General features: G+C 43.6%; 1 protein-coding gene and 1 long non-coding RNA gene across 8 annotated transcripts in view; one reads left to right on the top strand and one right to left on the bottom strand.

Moving 5' to 3' along the window:
* Positions 1 to 328: 328 nt before the first annotated feature.
* The window catches only part of BRD3 (bromodomain containing 3), a 37,287-nt gene continuing 13,362 nt past the window's right edge, over positions 329 to 24,253 (bottom strand). The window contains exons 5-13 of one of the 3 annotated variants that reach the window (XM_081178724.1): positions 20,289 to 20,515; positions 18,749 to 19,120; positions 17,135 to 17,263; positions 14,552 to 14,743; positions 13,399 to 13,431; positions 9,958 to 10,199; positions 7,858 to 8,150; positions 6,787 to 6,915; positions 329 to 4,881 (exon numbers count right to left, since the gene is read on the bottom strand). In XM_081178724.1, the coding sequence (XP_081034850.1) occupies positions 4,769 to 4,881; positions 6,787 to 6,915; positions 7,858 to 8,150; positions 9,958 to 10,199; positions 13,399 to 13,431; positions 14,552 to 14,743; positions 17,135 to 17,263; positions 18,749 to 19,120; positions 20,289 to 20,515 (1,730 nt within the window). In that variant the 3' untranslated portion in view covers positions 329 to 4,768. Of the gene's footprint in view, positions 4,882 to 6,786; positions 6,916 to 7,857; positions 8,151 to 9,957; positions 10,200 to 13,365; positions 13,432 to 14,551; positions 14,744 to 17,134; positions 17,264 to 18,748; positions 19,121 to 20,288; positions 20,516 to 24,253 lie in introns of all 3 variants that reach the window. The other 2 variants (XM_081178723.1, XM_081178725.1) reach the window with 2 other exon arrangements.
* On the top strand, positions 8,883 to 24,244 carry LOC308578486. Of its 5 annotated transcripts, XR_014003929.1 has the most exons (5): positions 8,883 to 9,180; positions 13,382 to 13,492; positions 14,183 to 14,376; positions 16,322 to 16,356; positions 24,116 to 24,244. It is a non-coding gene; the product is annotated as an uncharacterized lncRNA (long non-coding RNA). The 5 variants fall into 5 exon arrangements; XR_014003927.1 differs by having other exon boundaries at positions 13,382 to 14,376; positions 16,322 to 16,393; XR_014003928.1 differs by having other exon boundaries at positions 13,382 to 14,376.

Raw genomic sequence — 24,253 nt, forward strand, 5'->3', positions numbered from 1 at the left:
AGGTTAGGACCCAAACCAATAGCTTCAAGTTGCAAGGAGATTTCTGGCAGTAAGAGCTGTTTGACGGTGGAACAGACTCCCTTGGAAGGTGGTGGACTCTCCTTCCTTTGAGGAATTTAAGCAATGATTGGATGACCATCTGTCATGGTTTCTTTAGTTGTGATTTCTGCATTGCAATTTCCAATCCTACAACTTTTATTAACTCTGCTGCACAATAAATTGAAAACAGAGTTGTGATCATCACACATTTGCCCAACACCCCATCCCAAGGCTTTACAAATGTGTGTATTACAGAAGTGGTATTTGCCTCAAAAAATACATAAATAAATCAGGTCTTTGTTCCTTTATTATTATTTTTTTCCAAACTGTTCTACTTTTAAAACAATTAAAGATACAGAGACTGACCTGGAAAGGGGGTAACTAGGAATATACAAATAAATCATGCTTTTATCTGGAAGGTACTAATACCTGTCAAGTCCAAAGTCTGTACAAAAAAAGAAAGCAAACAAATCCCCACCCTAAACCCATCCCTGGGGGGAAAAAACCCCTGAATACACAAATAAGGAATTAAGCACCCAGCACAGGAAACTATCAAAGAGCCATAGCACCTGTTGGTTAAAGTCAAATACATTTAAATTAAAAGTACTCCCAATTCTTTAGAACTTTGTTTTTCTTTCTTAAAAAAAATACCAAAACAAATCTGCATTTTTCTTCTTCTTCTGTCACTCTTCAAAATGCAGGATAGTTTGTTTTTTAAGTGACCATTGGTGTTAATAAATAAAGTTACTTGTATATACAAGAAGACAAAAACAAAACAAGGGACAGTTAATTATGGAGTGTGTCTTTTGAAAAAAGTGCAGGGATCCAGACTGGAGAAAATAGTTTCTAGAAAAATTGATGAATCTTACAAAAGTGTTGTTATCTCTCCCCACCCCCACACGCACCCCAGTGTATCCCCCCTCCCCCCTTCCTTTGAGGTAAAAGGTTTATTTGGGAAACCTGCACTTTCACAACACAGAAGTAGCTTTCCAGTCTTAAGAGCTTCTTTCCACTGTTAGAAAAAAAGGGTTTAAAAAGGAATCAAGAGAGATTCACCCTCCCTCCAATTCATTTCCTATTTGGGGGGCTTTGCTTGGGTCTCAACTATGCACCTCAGTGACCCGCTAAGCCAAGAATGTGCCCTTAAGTTAAGCAATTGGCTCTATGGTTAACCACATCCTCACTATACATTTACAGCACACTCTTATATAACCATTTTAAACAGGCATAGCTTCCCACAAATAATCCCAGGAATTGTTGTTTGCTGAGGGTGCTGAGAGTTGTTAGGAAATCCTTCTATTCCTCCTCCCAGACGTACAGTGCCCAGAGTGGTTTAACAGTCAATCTCTCTTCACAGGGAATTCTGGAAATTGTAGCTCTGTGAGGGCTCTAATAGGGGTCTCCAGAAATTCTCAGCACCCTGAACAAGCCACAGTTCCCAGGATTCTTTGTAGGAAGAAGCCATGACTGTTTAATGTCGTATCGTAATGCTTTAAGTGTATGGTGTAGATAGGACCTAACATAGACCACATACATTTAAAGAGCTAAGATACCGCTTTAAGCAGGCATAGTTTTCCCCAAAGAATCCTGGACACTGTTCTTTGTTGAGGGTGCTGGGAGTTGTTAGGAAACCCCCTATTCCTATCACAATATCACAATTTATGTTTATTTAAACAATTTATATACCACTTCACTACAATGAGTCTCTTAACAAAGATACAATATATTTTCTTAAAAAAATATCAGTTAAAACTATAAAATTGAAATAGCTGCTGGAATAATAATAAAAAAAGTTTTCATTAGGAACTGGAAGATCAACAGGGAGAGAGGGTCTGTCTGACCTCAATTGGAATGGAGTTCCACAAATCTGGGGCCACAACACTGAACGCAACATGGCTCCTGGTTGATATGAGCCATGCATCCAAGTCACAGGGGATTACCAACTCCCTTGAAGAGCTCAGTAATTGGGCAGCGATATAAGGGATTCAAGGTGATCAAGTTATCTTGGCCCAGATTATTAACGGCCCTGTAAATTAATGCAATAACCTTGAATTTAGCCCAGTAGCATATGGGCATCCCCAAGAAGAGGTACTGATTGTTTAAGCACCCTGGGAATTGTAGCTCTTAACAACTTCTCAGCAACCAAGGACTGCCTCCTGCAGTCAACATGGTGCCCTTCAAATGCTGGTGAACACCAGCTCCCAGCATCCTTGGCTGTTGGTCACACTAGCTGGAGGCCATGGGAATTTGGAGTCCAGTCACCTCCAGAAGGCATCACATCACCTAAGCCCAGGTGTCACCATGAGGACAGGATACTGTACTAGATGGGCCATTGGTCTGATCCAGTAGGGTTTGTGTTGCTAGAAGCTCTCCAAACATTCCTCATGGAGGAACACCACAACAGCTACTCAGGATGCAGATGGCTTCCATATGTTGTCCGGACCTCTCAAAAGTCTGGACCTCACAAAAACTGGACAGTGGTGCCCCATGCCTCACTGGCTAATGTGAATACAGTGATACCTCAGGTTACATATGCTTCAGGTTACACACACTTCAGGTTACAGACTCCGCTAACCCAGAAATAGTAGCTCGGGTTAAGAACTTTGCTTCAGGACGAGAACAGAAATCGTGCTCCGGCGGTGCGGCGGCAGCAGAAGGCCCCATTAGCTAAAGTGGTGCTTCAGGTTAAGAACGGACCTCCGGAACGAATTACGTACGTAACCAGAGGTACCTCGGTACTTCCTACCTCAACAAAAGGATGATGTGGACCTAGGGCAAAGAGACTGAATGACATCACATAGAAAAGGTCCCAAGTAACAGACTGACCAGGGTGAGAGGGTTTCGTTTTTTAAAAGCCATCGCTACAGAATATTGTACAAATGTTAAATCAAGGGGTGTATCCAATTGCTAGTCCTAGGCCACATTCACACCACATATTTAAAGCACTATGGTGCTACTTTCAACCACCATAGCTTCCCTCAAAGAATTAAGGGAACTAGTTTGTTCATGGTGCTTATACCCCAAGCCCCCAATTCCTTCCCCAAAACTATGGTTTGCAGTTACCTGTGAAGAGGGATTGATTGTTAAACCACTCTGAAAATTGCAGCTCTGGAAGGGGATGAGGAGTCTCCTAACAACTCTTAGCAACCTGAACAAACCACAGTTTCCAGGATGTTTTGTGGGAAGCCATGACTGTTTAAAGTGGTCTCATAGCACTTTAAATGTATGATGTGAATGTGGTGCTGCTTAGAGCAGACCAAGTGAAAGTAAGGGGTACCCAACCAACTTAGATCCATTCATTTCAGTGGGTCTACTTTTGAGGGGAATTTGGTTGGATGCAAACCAATACTTCACAGACCCTTAACAACAGCAAGCAAAACTGGAAAGGGCTACTACCCCCATCCCCCAGCACCAGCACCAACCAAGGTTTGCAGATTGCCGAGAAAAGGTCATTGGGTTCACCCAGAGTTCTACATCAGTGACGTTCTTCCTGCGCTCTAGGTGTGCACAATGGGATTGGACCATTCCCAGACTTTTTTTTAAAGCTAATGCTTGTGATGTGTATTGTAGGCCTCTCAACCTCCTCCATGCACACACCCAGAGCGAAAACAACCTCTCCTTTTCCCATCCTGTAGCCAAATCAGTTTTTTGTTTTTTGAGTTTCAACAATTTCATCTGCTAGCTTTAATAGGTCAGCCAACCTCTCATAACAGAAGCACAAATCTCTAGTATCATTTTTTTTACTTAAAAAAAAGTTTAAAAGAAATATCTAAAAAGGTACATTTTTAAAACAATCCACAGTACGTGAGCTTTCTTCTCCTCCTTCCCTCATATATATATAATATATTTATATATATATATAAAATGATGCTCTTCAGCACACATGTAGACGCAGGGCCCAATCCACAAGGAAGGTCTGCTCATGGTCTCTGTACTCCCACCCCACCAAAACAAACAGGAGAGGTGCATTTTGTACACCTCCCTCTCATTTGAGAGAAGGGGGCATGCCCAGGAGCATTCCATGGTGGATTGGGCCCCTTGGAGGTTAGGAATACTAGTGCTAGCAACAAATACAATCAACTACTTCAAAAGCTAATGTCTTTCAGATACAGTACCGTTTTACAGAGAGGTTCTCCTCCCCACCACCCCACCCCATTTAAAAAGTTCCCCACTCCGCATCAGCAGCAGCACTGAGCTGAGTCTTGGGCTGTATTAAAAAGGAATTTCCATGGGGGAGGAGGGAAGAGTAAGAGAGAAAAGTTACCAAAAAACACCCCCCTTTTTTAATATTACATCTCGCAAACGTTTTTTTTACTCATCTCTCCAGTTCCCACATCTCTTGCTGTTGGTCACCAAAAGACGTCTCAATGATTTGATTTTTTAAAAAAAGTTTAGAGACCTTATATGCAAGGGAAAGTTCTTGCCTTAAAAAGTCTAGCCACACACACACCCCAAAAAGATCTTGCAACCTAATAAAAGCTGGGTGGGGAAAGTAGGGGGAGGAAATTAAATTCTGGAAGGTTTTATAACACTGAATTAAAAGAAAAATTAAAAGTAGAGGGGTGGAATGAGATGCAGAGCTGGTCCTGTTGCAAGAAAGCAGGCTGGTTTGTTTTTTTAAAAAATATAGTAACGAGGAAGAAGCAAAAGGGGACGCTGCAGAACTTTCCGGGGCAAGTGCCTGTGAGACGTCCATTCGCTGTCCGGGAGCATTTAAGGGTCTGTTGCTTTATTCTGAATCGCTACTGTCCGAAGTGGAGCTTGAGCTGCTACTCCCCGATTCCGAGGAGCTGCTACTGCTCAGGCGAGAGGGACCTCCAGAAAGGGTGGAGCCAGATTTTTCTAGCAAAAGAAATGAGAAAAGAAATAGCATTTTAGGTGAAAGCAATCTTCAGTCTGGATATTTAAGATTCAACTTCTCTAGGCTAAAAATAGTGCATTCGGACGTGTGGAACGTTGAATTAGGATCCCGGATGAAAACACTAGTGCTTCTGTCCCATATTCTAACACTCGTTTCACATTGCAGTACCTGTTGCATTAGAAGGATCATAGACTCAAAGAATCATAGAGTTGGAAGGGGCCACAAGGGTCATCTAGTCCAACTCCCTGCAATGCAGGAATACCAACTAAAGCATCCATGACAGATGGCTATCAAACCTCTGCTTAAAAACCTCCAGCTACCCTCTAAGTTATGACACTGTGGCTTTTTAAACCAATATACTGGAATGTTGTGCTAAATTTCATTCGTACCAGTTGTGGAACGACAAATGTCACTGGGCATCAGTACTACTCCTCCACCCTTTCTGCACATGCACACTTCTGTTCCGCCATTATTCTCCCCATGAAAATGGCAGAAGAGAACTGTATGGTTGGCGTAACTGCCCCACATTTTATCTCTTTGCTCCCATGATTTTCTGGGTTAAGGAGGCTGCAAATGGATTTTTTCTGGCATCACAGAAATGAGTGCTAAATATGTACTATGTTCCTCTAGATTTACAAAACTGGCTCTTACACCATGTGGAAGCTCAACTGTAACACAGAAATTGGTTGGGGAGCATCATTAAAGTGGAATAAACTGTTGTGTGAATGCAGCCAAAACAAAACCTCCTTCCCTGTTAGGTCCCTAAATAAAAACCCCAGGAGTGATGAAGTCTAATTCTGGGCATAGTTAACTCACTCCAGCAGGAGGCAGTAATGGCCACCAAACTCAATGACTTCAAAAGAGGGTTGGACAAATTCATGGAGAAGACTATGAATGGCAACCAGCCAAGATGGCTATGCTCTTCCACCACTGTCAGTTACGCTTTGGAATGCCAATTATTTGGAATCACAAGTGGAGAGAGTTGCTGTTGCTCAGATCCTACCTACTGGCTTCCAGTTGGAGCATTTGGGTGGCCACTGTGAAAACAGCATACAAAACTAGATGGGCTCCCTTTGGCATGATCCAACAGCATCTTCCTATCTACTTATATTATTCTTGGACATCATTAATAATAATAAAATAAAATAAAATAATAATAATAATAATAATAATAATAATAATAATAATAATAATTATTATTATTATTATTATTTGCATTTCTATACAGCCCTTCATCCAAGTATCACAGGGTGGTTTAAAATATAAAAACAAATGAAAAACCCATAGTTACAAACAATAACATCCCCCTCCTCAGTTTAAAAGTCCATAGATTGTTTAATTAGTCAAAGGCATGGGAGAAGAGGAATGCTTTTATCTGGTGCTTAAATATAGACCAGTGAAGGCGCCAGGCGAGCGCCTCTGTGGAGAGCATCACACAAATGGGGAGCCACCACAGAAAAGGTCTGTCTTTTGTTGCCACCCTCCAGTTTGCTTGTGGAGGAGGCACGTGAAGAAGGGCTTCAGATAATGTGCACAATGGCCAGGATGGTTGATACTAGGAGAGGTGGTCCTGCATGCAAAGCTTTGCATAGGGAAGGCTGCAGGTTCACAATGGCCAACACAGTATAGTGGTTAGAATCACAGAACTGCAAGCCCCAAAGGATCATTTTGTCCAACCCCCTGTAATGCAGGAATCAGGAGTGTCAGAGGCTAGGACCAAGAAGGCATGGGTTCAAATCCTCCATTTGGTCATGAAGTCTACTGGGGCGGTTACACTCCCCTGCCCCTTCTTCTCAGCCTAACCTACCTCACAAAGTTGTGAGGACAAAACAGGGAATCAGATGCAGTTAGTAAATGCATACAGGAAGGGAGGAGGTTTTGTTCACCTTTTTTCGCAGGCTTCTTGTTGTTGTTCAACTGCCCGCTGACATCCTGAAGCCTCTTCTCCAGCTCCTTCTTCTTTTCCTGAGCAATCTCCTCCTTCGACTTTGCCACCTGCTTCTTCCCACTCGCAGCTGCGGGGGAGAAAGGCACAATTGGTGACATGTGGAGAGAGAAGGAAGAGTCAGCAACCACTGTCTTTTGCATCCTCATGCCAATGACTCCCAAGAGATGCTGGGTGGGGGTCAGATGGCCTCTTGTGGGTTATGCAATTGCATCTCCCCAACTCCAAAACCTGAGAAGTGGAGTAGTGTGGGGGACAATTGGGGCAGTTGCCCTGGGGGAACAGCCTTGAAGGAAACTTCTTTTGACAGGCTGGTGGGGAAGGTCAAGGCAAACACAGAGGAGATGGAGGAAGAGAGATGGGTTTTGGACCTTGTCCTAGGTGCTGACAACCCATGTTATGCCACTGTGAGTGAGGGAAGGGCCTTAGATGGTAGAGCACCTGCTTTGTTGAATGCCCAGTGACATCTCCACGTAAGGCTGGGAAAAGAGCTTCTGCCAGTCAGCATAGACGTCCCTCAGCCGGATGGACCAAGGGTCTGACGGTATAAAGCAGCTTCCTATGTTCCTATTAAATAATCCAGCCCTTTCCTCAGAACTATGAGGATTAGAATCATGCCATGTTTAGAGGAAAAGCCATAGCTGAGTAGCAGGTCATCTGCTTTGCATGGAGAAGGTCCCAGGTTTAAACCTCAGTAGCATCTCTAATGAACCCAGGACCTTCTGCATGCAAGCATAGCCTCTGGCACTGAGAAGTGGGCCACCCCCTAAAAATAAAAGTAGTTAATTGTTTACAACCTTTGGGACCAGTTGTTGCTTAGCCTACCTCACTGGGTTGTTGTGGGAATTAAATGAGTGGGATTAAATGAGGAGGGGGAAGAGACTCATGTATGCCTTTTTGAATTACTTGGAGGGAAAGGTGGGATATGAATGCAATATATAGGTAGATAAAAATAATTAAGATATGGCCCTGCTCATTTCAGGATGGGTCCTGGAAGGCTCCCTCCACTTACAGAACGGCTTCCGTTGCTTCTTCTGCAAACAGGATTTGACGTATCTCTCCAGCTCCCGTAACGTGGTAGGCTTCAAGGTTTCGAAATCTATCTCAATTTCATCGGGGTTCGAGTCCCGGAGTGAGGGCTCTCTTGACTGGATGATGTGTACCACCCGGCCCAGCTTCTCCCCCGGCAAGCGGTTGATATCCAAGCTGAGTTGGCGCTTCTCATCGTAGGTCATAGGGAGTCCCTCTTCCTCCTCATCTGAATCGTAGGCCACAGGAACCTGTTTCCCACCTTTTTTCGGCTGCCTGCAAAGTTACTTTGCTATTATTGCCTGCAAAGTTAATTTGCTCCCCACTGTGAGGGGAGGGAGGTTTGTGGCGAAATGGAAAGAGAGAGGGTTTGGTGAGCAACACGAGCAGGGAATAACTAGGGGCTGCCTTCCCTGCTTGTGTTACTCACCAAACCCTCTCGCTTTCCACTTCCAGTGAAAACATTTCTACAAGCACCAAACATGGGGAGCAGTACCCAACTAATTTCTACTCAGAGTAGACACATTGAAATTATTGTACCCAAGTTCATCATGGCCATCAATTTCAGTGAATCTACACGGAGTAGGGCTAGCATTGGTTTCAGCCCCCTTAAACAATTTCTGCAAATGTGCTATTAATATTCCATAAAACAACTGGGTCACACACTTTGGGGAAACTTTCACACACACACACACACACATACATATAAAATGTGGCAACTAATTACAAAGGGCTGGAGCTGCAGTGCTATAAGGAGCAGGTGGCCCAAGTCACACCAATACAAAAACCTCACACATACACTTAAGTAAAATAATGTTATGTTTACCACCCCCTCCCCTCCTCTTTCTTCTCCTCCCAATTTTATACTGTGTACAACATCAATGTCTCACACTGAACATAACTGATTTGTAGAAAAGACTCTATGGAAATAGAGACAACGCCCGTACTTTTGTAACGCAAGAAATTTTTAAAATATTTTTTTTAAAAAAAACAAAACCAAAAAACCACCTCCTCCTCAGGGGGGCTTTCCCATGCAAACTTGGGAGCTGATCCTCTGTGACCAACTCCTCCTTTCCTTCAGATTAGTTCCAGTCAGCACAGAGCAGGAGGCAGCTTCTTTTTTCGTGGGATGAAGCATCCAAATTGCTAAGTAAAAGGGTTAACGCTCACAAAGGGCTACAGAATTCTGTGATGTCACAGGCCGAGGCAGTTATTTTCCGTTGGTTCAGTTATGGCAGTTATTAACAGTCTTCACAGTCGGAGCAGCAGGTATGTTCCGTTATGCTGCTGTCTACCTCAGAGTTAGGTCAGTCTGCAGCGGTCTTTTGTTGTCTTAGGTGTAATATGTATTAGTAATGGAAGTAATATCTGCCTGCCTTGTATATTTAATCTAACAAGTGCAAGCACACTGAGTAAAAGTTGTTTGTTATTTAAGCTGTAAACAGGGAGTGTCTTGCATATTTTTTTAATAGGAGGGAAACTCTGTAAATGGGAACTAGAGTTTAATTCCCACATTTCAGTGACTTAAAAAGCCCCCATTCAATGCCGATTGGGTGGCTTTAATAATAATAATAAATTTTTATTTATACCCAGTCTTCCCTAGCCAAGACCGGGCACAGGGCGGCTAACAACCAATAATAAAAACAAGTTGATTAAAATACAATTTAAAAGATTAAGATACAACATTAAAACATTAGGATGCAGCCGCTTCACAGGAGGAGAAAGGGGGGAAAAGAGGGGAAGGGAATCAAATTGATTCTAAGCCAAAGGCCAGGTGGAACAACTCTGTCTTACAGGCCCTGCAGAAAGAAATCAGATCCCGCAGGGCCCTGGTCTCATGAGACAGAGCGTTCCACCAGACCGGAGCCAGTGTTGAAAAGGCCCTGGCTCTGGGTTGAGGCTAATCTAACTTCCTTAGGGCCCAGGACAACTAGGGTGTTGCTATATATGGACCTTAAGGTCCTCTGTGGGGCATACCAGGAGAGGAGGTCCCATAGGTACGAGGGTCCTAGGCCGTAACATCGGAGACAGGGACCATGCTGCAGAAACAGTGACCCCAGACCACTACACATCTCCCCTTTACCTGTTTGCGGTGGTGGTGCTGTTGGCCTTCTTGGCCGGTGGCTTTTTCTGCTGGGCCTGCTTCACCGGCTGAGTGACCTTCACCTTCTTCTCCTCCTCAGCCTTTGCCTTGTGCTTCTCTTTCTCCTTCTCTTTTTCCTTGTCTTTCTTTTTTTTCTCTTTTTCCTTCTTCTCCTTCTTCTTCTTTGGCTTGTTCACGGGGGCTTGCGAGAGAGCAGCAAGTTGCTCGTGGACAGCCTTCAACTGGCAGGGGAAGATGGAAGAGTAAAAGCTTAAGGTGGCCATATTGCTCCAGAGCCAGCTCCCTTGGAGGGAATGAGCCACTCTAAAATTGTGCCGAGGGGATCCCTCCTGCATTTCCCACCCCACCTTGATCGTTCTCCATCAATTAATGAGAAAAGAATCACATTCAACAACTATAAAATTTGGGTGAAATTCTCTCCCTTTTACCTTTATCTTACTTTCCTGGTGGCTGAGGGATATTTGCCAATGTTCTCTCAAATCTACAAATCATCTCACCACTGGCTGCACCTTCTGCAGGAACTTACAGGGGCTACCACCAAGCAGCGCTCCTGGCAAAATGCCATTGGTGAGAACCAAAAACTAGCCCCTCCACCACCCCATGTGTGGTGGCTCTATATGTGCCTGCCATGATCTGGGCTACAACTGCATGGATAGCAGTGGCTTCATACCCCCCTCTCCCAATTGATCGATTGCATATTTGTATACCACTTGACTCTAAAAAAAAAAAACAACCCTCAAAGAGGCACCAGATGTGGTGCCCTCCCCATGGAGGTGTCAGTTCTCAAACAACCCTGCAGACGTAGGGTGGGAAAGCAACAAGCCCAGCTTTGCCTGTCTGATATATTCCCAATGCATTGACACCAGGGGAGTGAGGAAGACACACTGCGTTTGGTGCCTGCTAAAAATTGTTTAGCCAAGCTTTTTTTTGGTAACTTGTAATTTCATTTTATAATGTACTAGGGGTTGCCACCCCTGCTGTTGCCTTCCCCAGCTGTGCGCCAATGCAGCTACCGCGCATGTTCACTTTACTTGCTAACCCCATCTACCCCTTTTGGCTTTCCGCAACACCTGACCAACCTCTCTTCCCTTTACACCTCACCTATCCACACTCCCTCCCCCCCCACAGCTTGCCCTAAGCCCCACCCCTTTTAAAGGAGGGGGTGGCAATTCACAGAGTGGCTTGCTAAACAGCTGTGTGAAGCTCCTCTCCCTTCTATGTTAAGCCTCACTGCAGGCACATTTAATGGAGGGGGGAGGTGTTAATAGAAAGCAGCTTGTTAAACCACTTTATGAAGGACCACTCTGCCTTCCATTAAACCTGACTCTAGCTGTGTTTAATTTGGGGGGGGGGGTGTTGCTTCACACAAGAGCTTGCTCAGCTTCTGTGTGAAGAGCCTCCCCTCCCCCTAAACCTTGTTGCATGCCTTTTTAGTGTAGGGAGTAGGTGCTTTGCAGTGCTTCCCGTCCCTGTTAAAATAGCTCACCTGTTCTTCATGCTGTAGTTGACACTGCCCCCTACTGGCGGCCATGCAAACTGCAGAGCATAACGGCACCTTGCATTTCTCCATACTGTATATAGGAAGATATCTTTTTAAATTCCTATTTTATTTTGGGGGTAGTGGGTGGGAAGGTTTGATTGGCCATCATTGCGTCTAAAGAAATAAAAGCCTCTCAGTACAATGACTGATGGGCTCTTTCCCATGTTCAACCACAAGCTTACAAACACACCACAGACCACCTGAATGAAGCTCGTGGTCTACTGGTAGTCCACAGACCAAGGTTTGGGAACCCCAATCTTCAAAGCAGAAGAGATGCCCTTACGGGCAGCCTCCCCTACCCACTTGTGGGGCTGTCTTTTCCCCCAGAGGTCTGGGAACATCCAGTCCCGAACATTTCCTTGCTTGGCCATCAACTGATGGATGAACACATCAACATTCAGAATAGGGTCCCTTCTAATGTCATTTTTGTTTTTTCTATCCCTGCATTTTTAACTTGCCCCAGGCACTAAGGATTGAGTGAGAATGGAACTTCGTTTTTTTTTTAAAAAAGCACACACATAAAAATAGATAGTCCTAAAATAAAAATGGAACAAAAACAGAGCAAGGGGTCCCTTTTAAAAGTGTTAAAACACAAATAAGACTTGGTTCAGCAATATCACTGTGTGTCCTACCTCCACCCCAGGAAGAAGCAGAGACATCACCTTTAAAAGAATTATCATGAGGACTAGAAATTTGCCCATCATTTAAAAAAAAAGAAAAAAGTGGGATTCTCAGGAAATCTGGTGGGAGCACTGGGTTATCGCTTTGGATTGCAAACACTCTATGGACTCAAAAGCACTGGCTGTGGAAGAGGATGTACTGCCAATAGGTTCCCCCCCCCACCCCCCGCCCAATGGAGGAGGACTGAAATATGGGACTTTGTCTAAATCATCATCAGATCCTTTAACAAAACTCCTAAGATAAGCATCAGTTAAAAGCAGTGATGAGGCCCTGCCCTTGGGGGCTCACAATCTCATTTTTTCCTACTCTCCTGCCATGCCAAGAGCAACAAAACTCAAAAAAGCCCTCTAGAATATAAACTGTTGTAACAAAATAGTCTATAGCAGGCCACCTAGCTCAATTCTTATCTAAACCAGGTGTAAGAAACATGTGGTGCCCTCTAGATGACGCTGGACTTCCAGCTCCCATCAACCCCCACCAGCCACACTGACAATGGTCAGATGGGAATTGTGGTCCAACAACATCTGGAGGGCCCCCAGGCCCACATCCCTGATCTAAGAAGGAGTATTCCACTACTGCATGCAAGAGGTGGAAGGATGCCTCTATATAGAAGAGACATTCCCTCATGTGAGAGTGGAATCCCTCTCCTTGGATAAAGGGTGGGGAACCCGTGGCCCTCAATTTCTTGTTGGACTTCAACTACTATCAGCCCCAGCCATCTTGGCCAATAGTCAGGGGTTGATGGGAGTTTTAGTCCAGCAAACAGCTGATGGGCCACTGATGTTCTCCAGTGCTGCTTTAAGCATTCTCTCATCATTGACCAGATCCAGGTGCTTTTAAAATTCCCGTCCTCCATGACTGTTAAAAGGATCAGAACTCAAAGCTCTTGACCTCTTGTCACCCTCTCTCTTTTCCCTTTCATCCCCAATTTATTTTAAAACAAATTTATTATCAAAACACCTGCAGAATCCCACCTTGCCAGCTGAAGCCCAGAGCTTTACTGGATCAGCAGGACGGAAAAATTATCTCACATGCAACACAGCTTATAGATAGGATATTATATATATAGAGAGAGAGAGAGCTATGCTAATGCTACACAACTTGACATATCCGGACAGCAATAAGAAAATGAAAATTTTAAAATTAAAATTAAAATAAACAAATACATTCCATCCATTCCAGTCTCGGGAGTCATTGACCTTGTAGCACTGCCTCAATGATCGGGAACAGTCCTGTGTGAACAAGAAGACAGGCGAGGAAGCTAATCGTGCATCCTGAGTGCGAATCCATTCGGTAGGAAGGGAGGGGGGGGAAGGGTAGGGGATCCCGCAATCTGCATTTGCCACATGAACACACAAAAAAATTACACTCTGGTCTCCCAAGGAATCCTGAGAATCTTTTCATTTTTTCCTCTCTTTCCTTTTAAAAGGGCCAACTTTCTAGCCCTCCAGGCCACTCAAAGTGCATGAAAACGCAAGGGCCAGCAGCATTTCCCCCACTCGCAATTCTTTTTTCATAATGTATTTTTTGCATTATAAGAACCACACAATGTATGCCTTCAGGCACCCAATTTTTTAAAAAAGAAAGAAAGGTTCCCAGTAAGCCAAAACTGTTTGGATTATTTTGGGATTCTTATTTTTTTAAAGCCTCTGAATATTAGCCACATTGCAGTTTACTTTATAAACACTAAAAAGCAGGACCTTGTTTCAAACAAGTAAATGATCATTTAAATTCTTCAGAGGCAAGTGTAGCTCTCATATTACAGATCAGCCCAACTGAGACTAAATAAGTTATTTTGCTGAGGTGGTTCTCAAACTGAAGACTTCTAGAACCATATGTGTGCTGGCTGAACACTAGGTTTTTTCACAGACATATTTCATAGATTCCAAAATGTCAAGCAAGCTCACGTGTAGAGGGGCTTTTATTGGAGCTTGGCCTGGAACCCATTGGGAATGAGATCTCAACGTTTGTTTGTTTTTAAAGGACCATAAGAACATAAGAAGAGCCATCCTGGATCAGGCCAGTGGCCCACCTAGTCCAGCATCCTGTTCTGACAGTGGCCAACCAGATGCCCCAAAGGGAAGCCCGCAGGCAAGACCTGAGAGCAACAGCAACTCTCCCCGCTTGTGATTCCTAGCTACTAGCATTCAGAAGCATCATTGCCTCTGACAGTGGAGGTAGACCAAAGCCATCATGCCTAACAGCCATTGATAGCCTTCTCCTCCCTTAACCTGTCCAATCCTCTTCCAAAGCCATCCAAGTTGGTGGCCATCACTGCCTTGCAGGACTGAGTTCCACAGGTTAACTGTGTATGGTGTGGAAGAGGACTTCTGGCATGGGGCCACCTCTCACCTGCTCCTGCAGCTCAGCCAGCCGTGTGGCTCTTTCCTCTTCAGAGTCTGAGCTGTCCGAGTCGGAGGAGCTCTCCTCGCTGCTATGGCTGCTTTCCATGCTTTTGCTGACAACCGGTGCCGTCTGTGGGGGCTGGGCCAGGGGCTCTGCCGGCTCATCCGGCATCTTGGCAAACCTCATCTCAAAGACATCCTGCGTGCGGAGAGAGAGGGCATATGAAAAAGAGAGGTTTGTAGAGGGGGCAGAGAGAGCCCACAACCCTTCTAGGAACATAAGATAAGCCACTGGCCACATCCAGTTCAGCATACTGTTCTTACAATGGCCACCCAGATGCTCCAAAGGGAAGCATGCAGAGAAAACTTTAATAAATATTTTTTTTAAAAAAACAAAAACAAAGGGAAGCATGCAAGTAGAGTCCAAGCACAAGAGCCCTCTTTCCTTCTGTGGTTCCCAGCAACTGGTATTCAAAAATATCATTGCCTCCGACCATAGAGAAAGAGCACAGCCATAGAATCAAAGAATCACAGAACCGTAGAGTTGGAAGGGACCCCAAGGATCATCAAGTCCAACCCACTACAATGCAAAGAATCTCAGCTAAAGCATCCATAGCTAGCAGCCACTGACAGCCTTATCTCTTCCATGAATTTGTCTATTCCTCTTTTAAAGCCATTTAAGATTGGTGGCCATCACCACTTTCCATGACAGTGAGTTGCCCCACCCCCTCTACCCACTTTCTCCTTGGAAGCAGTGTTCCCCAACCTCCCATTCAAAAAAATAAACAATTTGGAACAAAGGCAAGGATGTGAAACACAAGAGCATCATTGCTGAATCACCCCCCCCAAAAAAAGATAGGACGTATATTGGCCAGCTGGGCATAATCTGCTTTGGTGCAGTCTAGTTGCAGAATCCTCTCACATTTAGCTGTTATTTCTACACTGCAAGGGATTGGACTAGATGCCCCTTGAGGGCTCCTTCCAACTCTCCAATTCTGTGCTTCAAACCAAATCGATGAAAAGCTAGCAGGACTGGATGATAAATAGCTAAATTACAGGAAACAGATGCTGAAATTGAAATGCCTTCCATACAAGGATTTGGAGGAGAAGATAAAATCACAAATAGTGATATGGAGAATTGTCTGGATATGGCATTGATGGATTTGAGAGGGGGGAAGCACTGGGAAAAACTTCATTCCTGGCCTTTCTTCAGTTCTAGCAGACAAAGTATATTCTGCAGTCAATTTGGAGTGAATTCAGAGAATGCTGCTGCTAAATTTATGCTATTCTCTATGGAAAAAGACTTGGAAAAACAAAAAAAAAAATCAAAGGTCCTAGAAGAGCAAATTGGGATGCTATCATAAATACAACAGGAAATGGAAACACAACAGGAAATGGAATTTGAACATACAGGACATGGACTAATGGATATATAGTAAGAAAAATATAGAATATTATCCCGATATGTGACCACACTGGATAGATTTAAAATGGACACAGGCAGAAGAATTTACTGTCAGCTGATATGGAATAATGCTGGTGGGAATTAATGGAGGTAAAGTTAATATTAAAGAAAAAATATGGTTGACAGGTACCAATAATAACAATTCGGGAACCTATCTTAGGCTTTTTGTGGGGAAAATAAATGATTGATTCTGAGTCACCTTGACTTAAAAGAAATATTGTTTAACAGAAAATAGAGAAGATGGGTGTTAGCATGGACTGAATGTTTTAAATAATCATATTTTTAATGTACATGGAAATGTCACTCTTTCAGGGCCAAATGCTGGGAGGAGAAAGGAAAGATTCCAGGTGAGAGCTGGGAATGAGCTACTGTCCCCTTTAGGTGGTAAGGGCTAAAAGTTACTCTTAAGAGAGGACTCCATATTCTACTTATTCTGTTTGTATTTTTTGTAGCAGTTTTTATTGTGTTATTTAAAAACTTTAATAAAAATCTCATTACAAAAAATGATAGCTCCCCCCCTCCCCAGAAGGGACACTTCTGTACATAGGCCCAATTATGCCAACCAAACCAAGCTCACCTGTCCTTCACCTCCAGGTAAATACCCAGCTGGTCTAAAAATGCCTCACCTGTCAGCTAACCAGAGGCATCCACTTGATTATCAGTGCTTGTAAAGACCTCTGCCTTTGCCTGCATGATTCCCCCCACCTCCCGCAACTGCTCAGGCAAAACCCCCACGAGGTCACCCAATATCACCGTGACATCAGGTGACTGACAGGCCGGCATCCTCACCCACCTGTCACAATTCTGCCCAGTGGGAGGAGAGGAGAAAAAGTTCTGGCCCACCAGCGGGACTTACTTGACCACCTCTGCTCTAAAAGTGTCCCCAATACAGATGTGCATAAATGATCCACTCTGCTCCTATGAGGAGGCTGCTTGTTGCTTCTCTGCCTGAGTCACTTCCCCGGGGCAGGCCAAATCAGGGACAGAAATGCATTATTTTGGAGGCAGGCAAGGGGAATTAGGCATAATCCAAAGCCTCATAGGCACCTTTAACAAGGAAATTAATTTATTTCTCATATCAGTTTTTGAGTCTCTGTTCTGGTTCCATTTTGTCCATCACTTTACCTGAAGCTTCCTGGCCATAGCCACGACTTCATGGTCTGGAGGGTTGTACTTATAACAATTAGAGAACATTAACCGGATGTCCGCCGCAAAGCTCTGGGCATCTTGATAATCCCGAACGTCCATTTTTTTCTGCAAATACAAGAAAGTCGGGAGGGAAGGAAGAACAGGGAGAGGGAAAGTTGGGTAACAGGTCGAAAAAGCCCTAAGCAACTTGAATTCACATATGCAGAAAGTTTTTTTTTATTTTTAAGGCAGAGTTTAATCTGGGGCAGGGCTGGAAACCATCGACAAACTACTATAGTCACTGCAGAGAACAAAACAATTATTTACAAGCACTTTTGATGCTTAGAAATGCTACAGGAATAAAATGATACAGCTGAGAGTATGTCATGTGGGATTTGAGTTTTGCTCATGTATGTTGTGAAGGTGGGGGACTCTCCTTCACTGGAGATTTTAAAGCAGAAGTTGAATGGTCATCCATCAGGGATTCTTGAGCTGTGATTCCTGCAATTCAGGGGGTTGGACTAGATTACCCTTGACCCCTGAACCCTAAAATTCTATGATTATATATCAGAAATCTTCCAGCAAGCATTGGAGGAGCAGCAAAAACAAGTCCACTGTTGATGGACCAGGCCACAACTCCTCCTCATCCAATGCCAGCATCAGCCTGGCAGCTGCCTTTGGTGGTAGTCCCTGGGTGCTGCCTGGTTAGTTCTGAACCGTGACAGGGTCTTCTCTGTGGTGGCTTCCTGGTTGAGGAAAGCCCGCCCTAGTGAGAAGCACTTGTCTCAACATTATTAACTTTCAAGAGGGGTTTGAAAACATTGACGTATGACCCCCTTAACTCAAGCTTGTGGTGGCTGAAAAAGACTGTTCCTGGCAACCCCAAAATCATTGGATTTAAGACATTTTAAATTGTAACTGTTTTTAATTATAATGCTTTTTAAAGGCTCCAGTGTTGTTGTTTTAATTTTAAACTGTATACCTGTTTACTGCCCTGAGCTCCTTGGGGGGGGGATGGCTGGCATGAATTGAATAATAAATATAATCAGTAGGATTTGCAACTGGGACAAGTTCAAGCTGTTATGGTTAGTGTATTAAGCCCTTAACAACTTGGGACCAGTTTACCAGTGAGATTGCCTTGGTCATATATAAGCACTTGACTGCTTCAGTCCATAGAACTGGCACTGTCACATGTGCCACATAATGCCCACTCTGTGCTTTTAAGAACTCAAACTTGCACTGTAGAATGCCCTGCCTATTGACAGCAGGGAGGTGCCTTCACTACACCCTATCTAGTGCTTGCTTAAAACCTTTTTGTTTGGACAAGCCTATCCAGGCATGCAAACAATTCCTAGTCTCCTTTTAACTTACCCCTATTTTTCATTATGAAAAATTTTAAATGCCTTTTTAAAAAAGTGATATAGCGGTTAGATTGTTGGCCTAGGAACTTCAAATCCTCCCACTCAGCCATGAAGCTCACTGGGTGTGACCTTGGCTCACAGCCACTGCCTCTCTCAGCCTGACCTAACCTACCTTACAGGGTTGCTGTGAAAAGGGAGGAGGAAAAGGTGGGCTATCAACACAATGAATCAAGACTAACAGGGGACATACTTTCACAGTACTGAGATCCATCGGGTGCTTGATGATGTCATGGTAGTCATGCAGCTCCAGAGCCTCAGCATCCACTGGCTTGTAGAAGGGCCAAGCATATGCTGCGTGCTTCTTGGAGAGCATCTCCTTGAGGATGCTGTCACAGTACTTGAGGTGTTCAGATAGCTTCCCCTTCTTCCCCGCGTGCTGGGGCACCTCCCCATCCTCCAGGTCTTTCTTGGGCGGCTTGATGGGCCGGCCCCCACTCTCCCGGCGGGCCACCACCTTTGCCTGCTTGGAGTCCAGCAGCGGGGTGGGCGACTCACTCCGACTGGCTGTGATGGCTGATGTGGTTGGGGTAGTTGTGTCCGCTTTCCGCTTCACTCCCTTTTTCTGAAATTCAAAGGAAAACACACATACACATTTTTTTAAAAAGGAGAGGCTACAAATAATAAATGATGAATGCATGGGTCCTTTATTCAGAACTATGAGGACTAGAATCTTGCTTTGGATGGGCTTTGGATCACTGGTAGTGTATGTAGCAGGGTCTCAGGTTCAATCCCCACTTGCACCTCTTTTTTTCTTTTTGAATTATCATTTTCAATTTTACATAGTTTGCACAATGACATTTAACCAAAATACAAACCATACATTTATCATCGATTTTCCTTTCCGCCACCTTCCATGCTTCGTTTTATTAACCCACTGCTGCTCCAAATTCTAATTATTCTGTATTCTCTCTTTTTGAAAATAAAAAATAAAAAAAATTTGTCCAGTATCACCAACTAAGTTTGTTCTGGGTATAAGCTTTTGTGTGCATGCACACTTCTTCAGCTTATACCCAGAGCAAACTTTTTTTTTTTTTTTTTTTGCAAATAAAGTTTTATTAATTTTCCAATACAATTATACATTTTTATCCAAGTTTTAACAAATTATCTCTTTTTGAACTTCCCTCAGCTTCTCTGGAAATCATCCGTATTTATCACTTTACCCAGAGCAAACTTACGTTGGTCTCTAAGGGGCTACTGGACAATTTTTTAATTTATTTATTTTGACTGCGTCACACCAACACGGCTACCTACCTGAATCTCTCTTTTTCAGTTTTATTTCAATATACTTCATACTGCTGAATTTATTCTAACACTGCTAACATTTTAGTTTACAGTAACTTTTCAAGTATGTTGCAAATCTTTTCCAGTCTTTCTCGTCCTGGTCTCTTAGTCTACTAGTCAAATTAGCCATTTCTACATATTCTATCAATATTATCTGCCATTCCTTTGTTGGTATCGTGCCCTCCTTCCATTTCTGAGCATATACCAGTCAGGCTGCTGTAGTTGCATAGGAGATTTTCCTGATCTCTAGGTATATCTGCATCAATTATACCTAAAAGAAAACTTCCAGGCTTTTTACAAATTTCCTTTTAAACATTTTTATTTTCAATTCATTATGTATCATCTCCCAGAAGCTCTTAGCCATTTTACATGTCCACCACATACTGTATGATAAAAGGTACTTCCTACTCTCTGATTCCTGTGGGTTGGGTTTATTTTCTTTTGCTTACCTTGACAATAGGTGACATAGCAGTTACCACAGGCATGATGGGAGTGGCAGCAGGAGGGGGAGGCAGTGGGGGCACAGCAGCAGGGGCCGCAGCAATGGGGGAGATGTTCGCGGTGATGGTTGGCACGGGCGTGGCAGCGATGACTGGCGTCTGCGACACGGAGGGAGGGACATTCTGGAAGGGGGCTGATGGAGACACGGAAGATAAGGCTGCTGGGTGCTGAGCTCCTGGTTGTTGTTGTTTTTTAAAAAAAGAAAAACAAGAGAGAAAAGGGTCAAAGTAGCAAACCCCTCCCTGGTTCTTTTGGGGATGAAGGCCAGCTCAATCAGAAACATTCTACCCCAGCTGGTCATGATGATAAATACTGTTTAAGAAACGGTGCCCAAGATTGCTGCTTTTTTCTTATTTCCCCTCTCACCTCCCCGTCCCTTCTTCCTTGTGTGCTGCTTCTTTCATGACTGCAAGGTCTTCTGCAACGTCTTGTTCCATTAGCTTTGCCAAAGAGCAAGCTCCAACAGGCGTTTCCTACCCCTGAATAGGGCCACGCGATATATCAATATATTGTCTTATAATCAATATTAAGAGCAAATTGTGATAACCATTTTTTAAAAAATTACCTGGCAATTTATCTTGAGTCGTGTGTGTGCTTGTGTGCAATAGTCAAAAAGCATGATATTACAAAAACCGGGAAGCCAACGCTGCTTCCTGTCCTGTTGCAGCCATTGTTATTGCTAACTTTGCCTCAGCTGCTTTTCTGTGCTTCCTGTCGCAGCAGCAGCAGCAGCAGCAGCAGGCTAACGCAAAAATCGCTCACTTAGAAACTTTGTGTGCACTGCAGGGTAAACTCTCTGCCTTAGCTCGCCGTCTCCCCTGCCTGCCTCCTCAGCGGCAGGCAAAAATCGTTCTTGGAGATATCGTGTGTGTGCACAGGTGCATGCAGCCTAACTCTGACCTTTCCTAACTCTAACTCCGCCTGAGTGCTTTGTCTCCTGAGCAGGTGGAGCTCAACAACCTGCGAGCAGGAACTTCCCTCCCTCAGAGATGCCAGGCTCTTGCTGAATCTGGAGCCCCCTTTCTCCTCCTGTTCTCACGTAATAATATAAACTGGGGGCGTAGTAAAAAGAAAAACACACTGCTCTAGCGTAAGAGCCGCTTCCCTCTTCCCCCTGTTGTGCTTGTTGTGGGTGTGCGATTGTCTGTGTGTATGTCTCCCTCCCTCCCCACTCCCATGTTTGTGTTTGTGTGTGCGTTTCGTTTCGTTTCTGAGAAGCAGCAGAACACCTTGCGTTGTTGTTGTTTTAATTAACCCAGCCTCTCTCTGTTGGGAGGCGGCAGGTCGTCTTAACTTTACTCTAAAGTAGCTCTTCCCCTCCCCGCCACCCCCGCTTCCCCTGTCCAAAGCAAGCTGCAGATAAACACGCTACGTAGTTGCTTCAGATTAAAAGAAAGAACAACACGCTGCTGTGGCATTAGAGCCGTTTCCTTCTTCCCCCTGCTGTGCTTATTGGTTGTGGGTGTGCGATTGCCTGTGTGTGTGTGTGTGTCCCTCCCTCTCCATCTCGTGTGTTTGTGCGCGTTTTGTTTTTATGAATAACCAGAGCAGTTTTTTATACAGTGGTACCTCAGGTTAAGAACTTAATTTGTTCTGGAGGTCCATTCTTAACCTGAAACTGTTCTTAACCTGAGGTACCGCTTTAGCTAATGGTACCTCCCATTGCCGCCGTTGCGTGATTTCTGTTCTTATCCTGAAGCAAAGTTCTTAACCTGAGGTACTATTTCTGGGTTAGCGGAGTCTGTAACCTGAAGCGTCTGTAACCTGAAGCGTCTGTAACCTGAGGTACCACTGTATATATAAAAATTAACTTAGCCTCTTTCTGCTAGCAGGCAGCAGCTCCTCTTCTTAACTTTAAAGTAGCTCTCCCGCCCCCCCTCCACCACCTCCCCTGTCCCAAAGAAACTGCTGAAGAACATGTTCCGTAGTTGCTTCAGATTAAAAGAAAGAAAAACACGCTGCTCTGGCCACTTCCCTCTTTTCCCCATCTGCATGTATTCTCTCTCTCTCTCTCTCTCTCTCTCTCTCTCTCTCTCTCTCTCTCTCTCTCTGTGTGTACGCAAAATTCTCTGTCTCCCTCATTATGCTCCTCATTTTCTCCTCCAGACCCTCCTCCCTACCCTGGAACTCTTCTCGATTCTCCTCTTACCCCTTTGCTTTCTTACACATTTATTATTAAGTTATTAACATTAATATATTCTCCAGAAATCTGTAACGTTACTGTTGAAGCACACTATCAATGAGTAAATTTTCATATAATTAAATGCACCAAATTTTCCTTGCATATATATATATAGAGAGAGAGAGTGTTTAATCTTTTTTTATTCTGTAAAACTATCCATTCTTTCTGGTTTGGTCTGGATTATAAAAGAAATGCAGATTCCCCTGGCACTAAAAATATAAAATTTGTTTAGCAATTTTTTTATTCTGTTAAAATTTATCCATTTCATTCGCTCTATTTTTGCCTGGTTTAGAAAATAAAATTAACAAACAATCTAATAACTGGTGTTGTGGGATTCAATGAAGACTCAGTAGTGAAATATATTTGAATATCTAAAAGTGTGACAGTGATTGTGAATTGGCTTTTTTTCTTGTTTCGTAATGTAATTTATTTTTTAGGAAACATTCTCTCACCTTACCTTTGATATCTATGCTACTGAATTACTTCTACAGCTTTAATTTTAGAGAAAATGTGCTAATTTAATTTAATTTATCAGTACAGTAGTACTATAATATAACAGTTTTAACAATATGTTAAAGGTAAATAAAAATCTATCAATTTTAGAGTTAGACCTGTAGGTAGGAGCAGTTGCCAGGGGATTACCACATTCACCTCTACATAGTTCCAGCCTTATTTCAAGCATTGTGATATACTGAAATATCATAATGTTTAGCTGGTGATATATTGTCTTATTGAAAATCAGATATCACACAGCCCTACCCCTGAACTATTTCTGAATCATGAAAACAGCTATTATTTAAGAATAATATTATTTAAGTTTACTGTTCCTCTTCCCATCCATCTCCCTTTTCCCTCATGGGTTGTTTTTATGGTGTTTTTGTTTGTTTTTAAAAAGCTGTAAGCCTATGAGGAGGGACTTGTCTTGTTTTAAGCCACTCCTGTGAGCCTTTTTGAGTGAAGAGAGCCATAGAAAAGCTCTAAATAATTAAAATCCTCTACCTGAACTGTACCTCCTTCTCTGTAACTTGGAAAGTGTTGCAAGAAAAAAATTGCTAGCCCTTAATGTTTCTGAGAACAAAATTCTAGTCCTCACGGTTCTGAATACAGGGGTTCATTAGATAGGAACATAGGAAGCTGCCTTCCACTGAGTCAGACCACTGGTCCATCTAGCGCAGCACTGTCTACACTGACAGGCAGCAGCTCTCTAGTTCTCTTCAAGCCCTACCTGGAGATGCCACTGGCAGCTTAACCTGGGACTTCCTGCATGCCAAGTAAACACTCCATCCCTGAGCTAAGGCCCTCCCCCTAAAGATTAAGATTCTAGTCCTCATGGTTCTGAATAAAGTGCTGTGTTCAATAGGAGCACAGGAAGATGCCTTATACGAGTCTGACATTTGGTCCATCCAACTCAATAGTGTCTACACTGACTGGCAGCCACTCTCCAGGGTTTCAAAGAGGGATACTTCTGCAGTCCTACAAGCTGCTGTCAGAGATTGAACTTGGGACCTTCTGGATGCAAAGCAGACACTCTGTCACTGAACTACACCCCTTTCCTTATTTGCTTCATCCATAAATAATCCACTTGCCTTTCAGGGGATTGGACTAGATTACCATCTGGGTTACTTCTAACTCTACAGTCCACCTGCCAGGGATTCTTAAGCTGTGATTCCTGCATTGGAGGGATTGGACTAGATGACGCTAGAGGATGCATCCAACTCTACAATTCTATGG

Source organism: Podarcis bocagei (genome assembly GCF_964188305.1).
Source record: "Podarcis bocagei genome assembly, chromosome: Z".
Classification (NCBI taxonomy): Eukaryota; Metazoa; Chordata; class Lepidosauria; order Squamata; family Lacertidae; genus Podarcis; species Podarcis bocagei.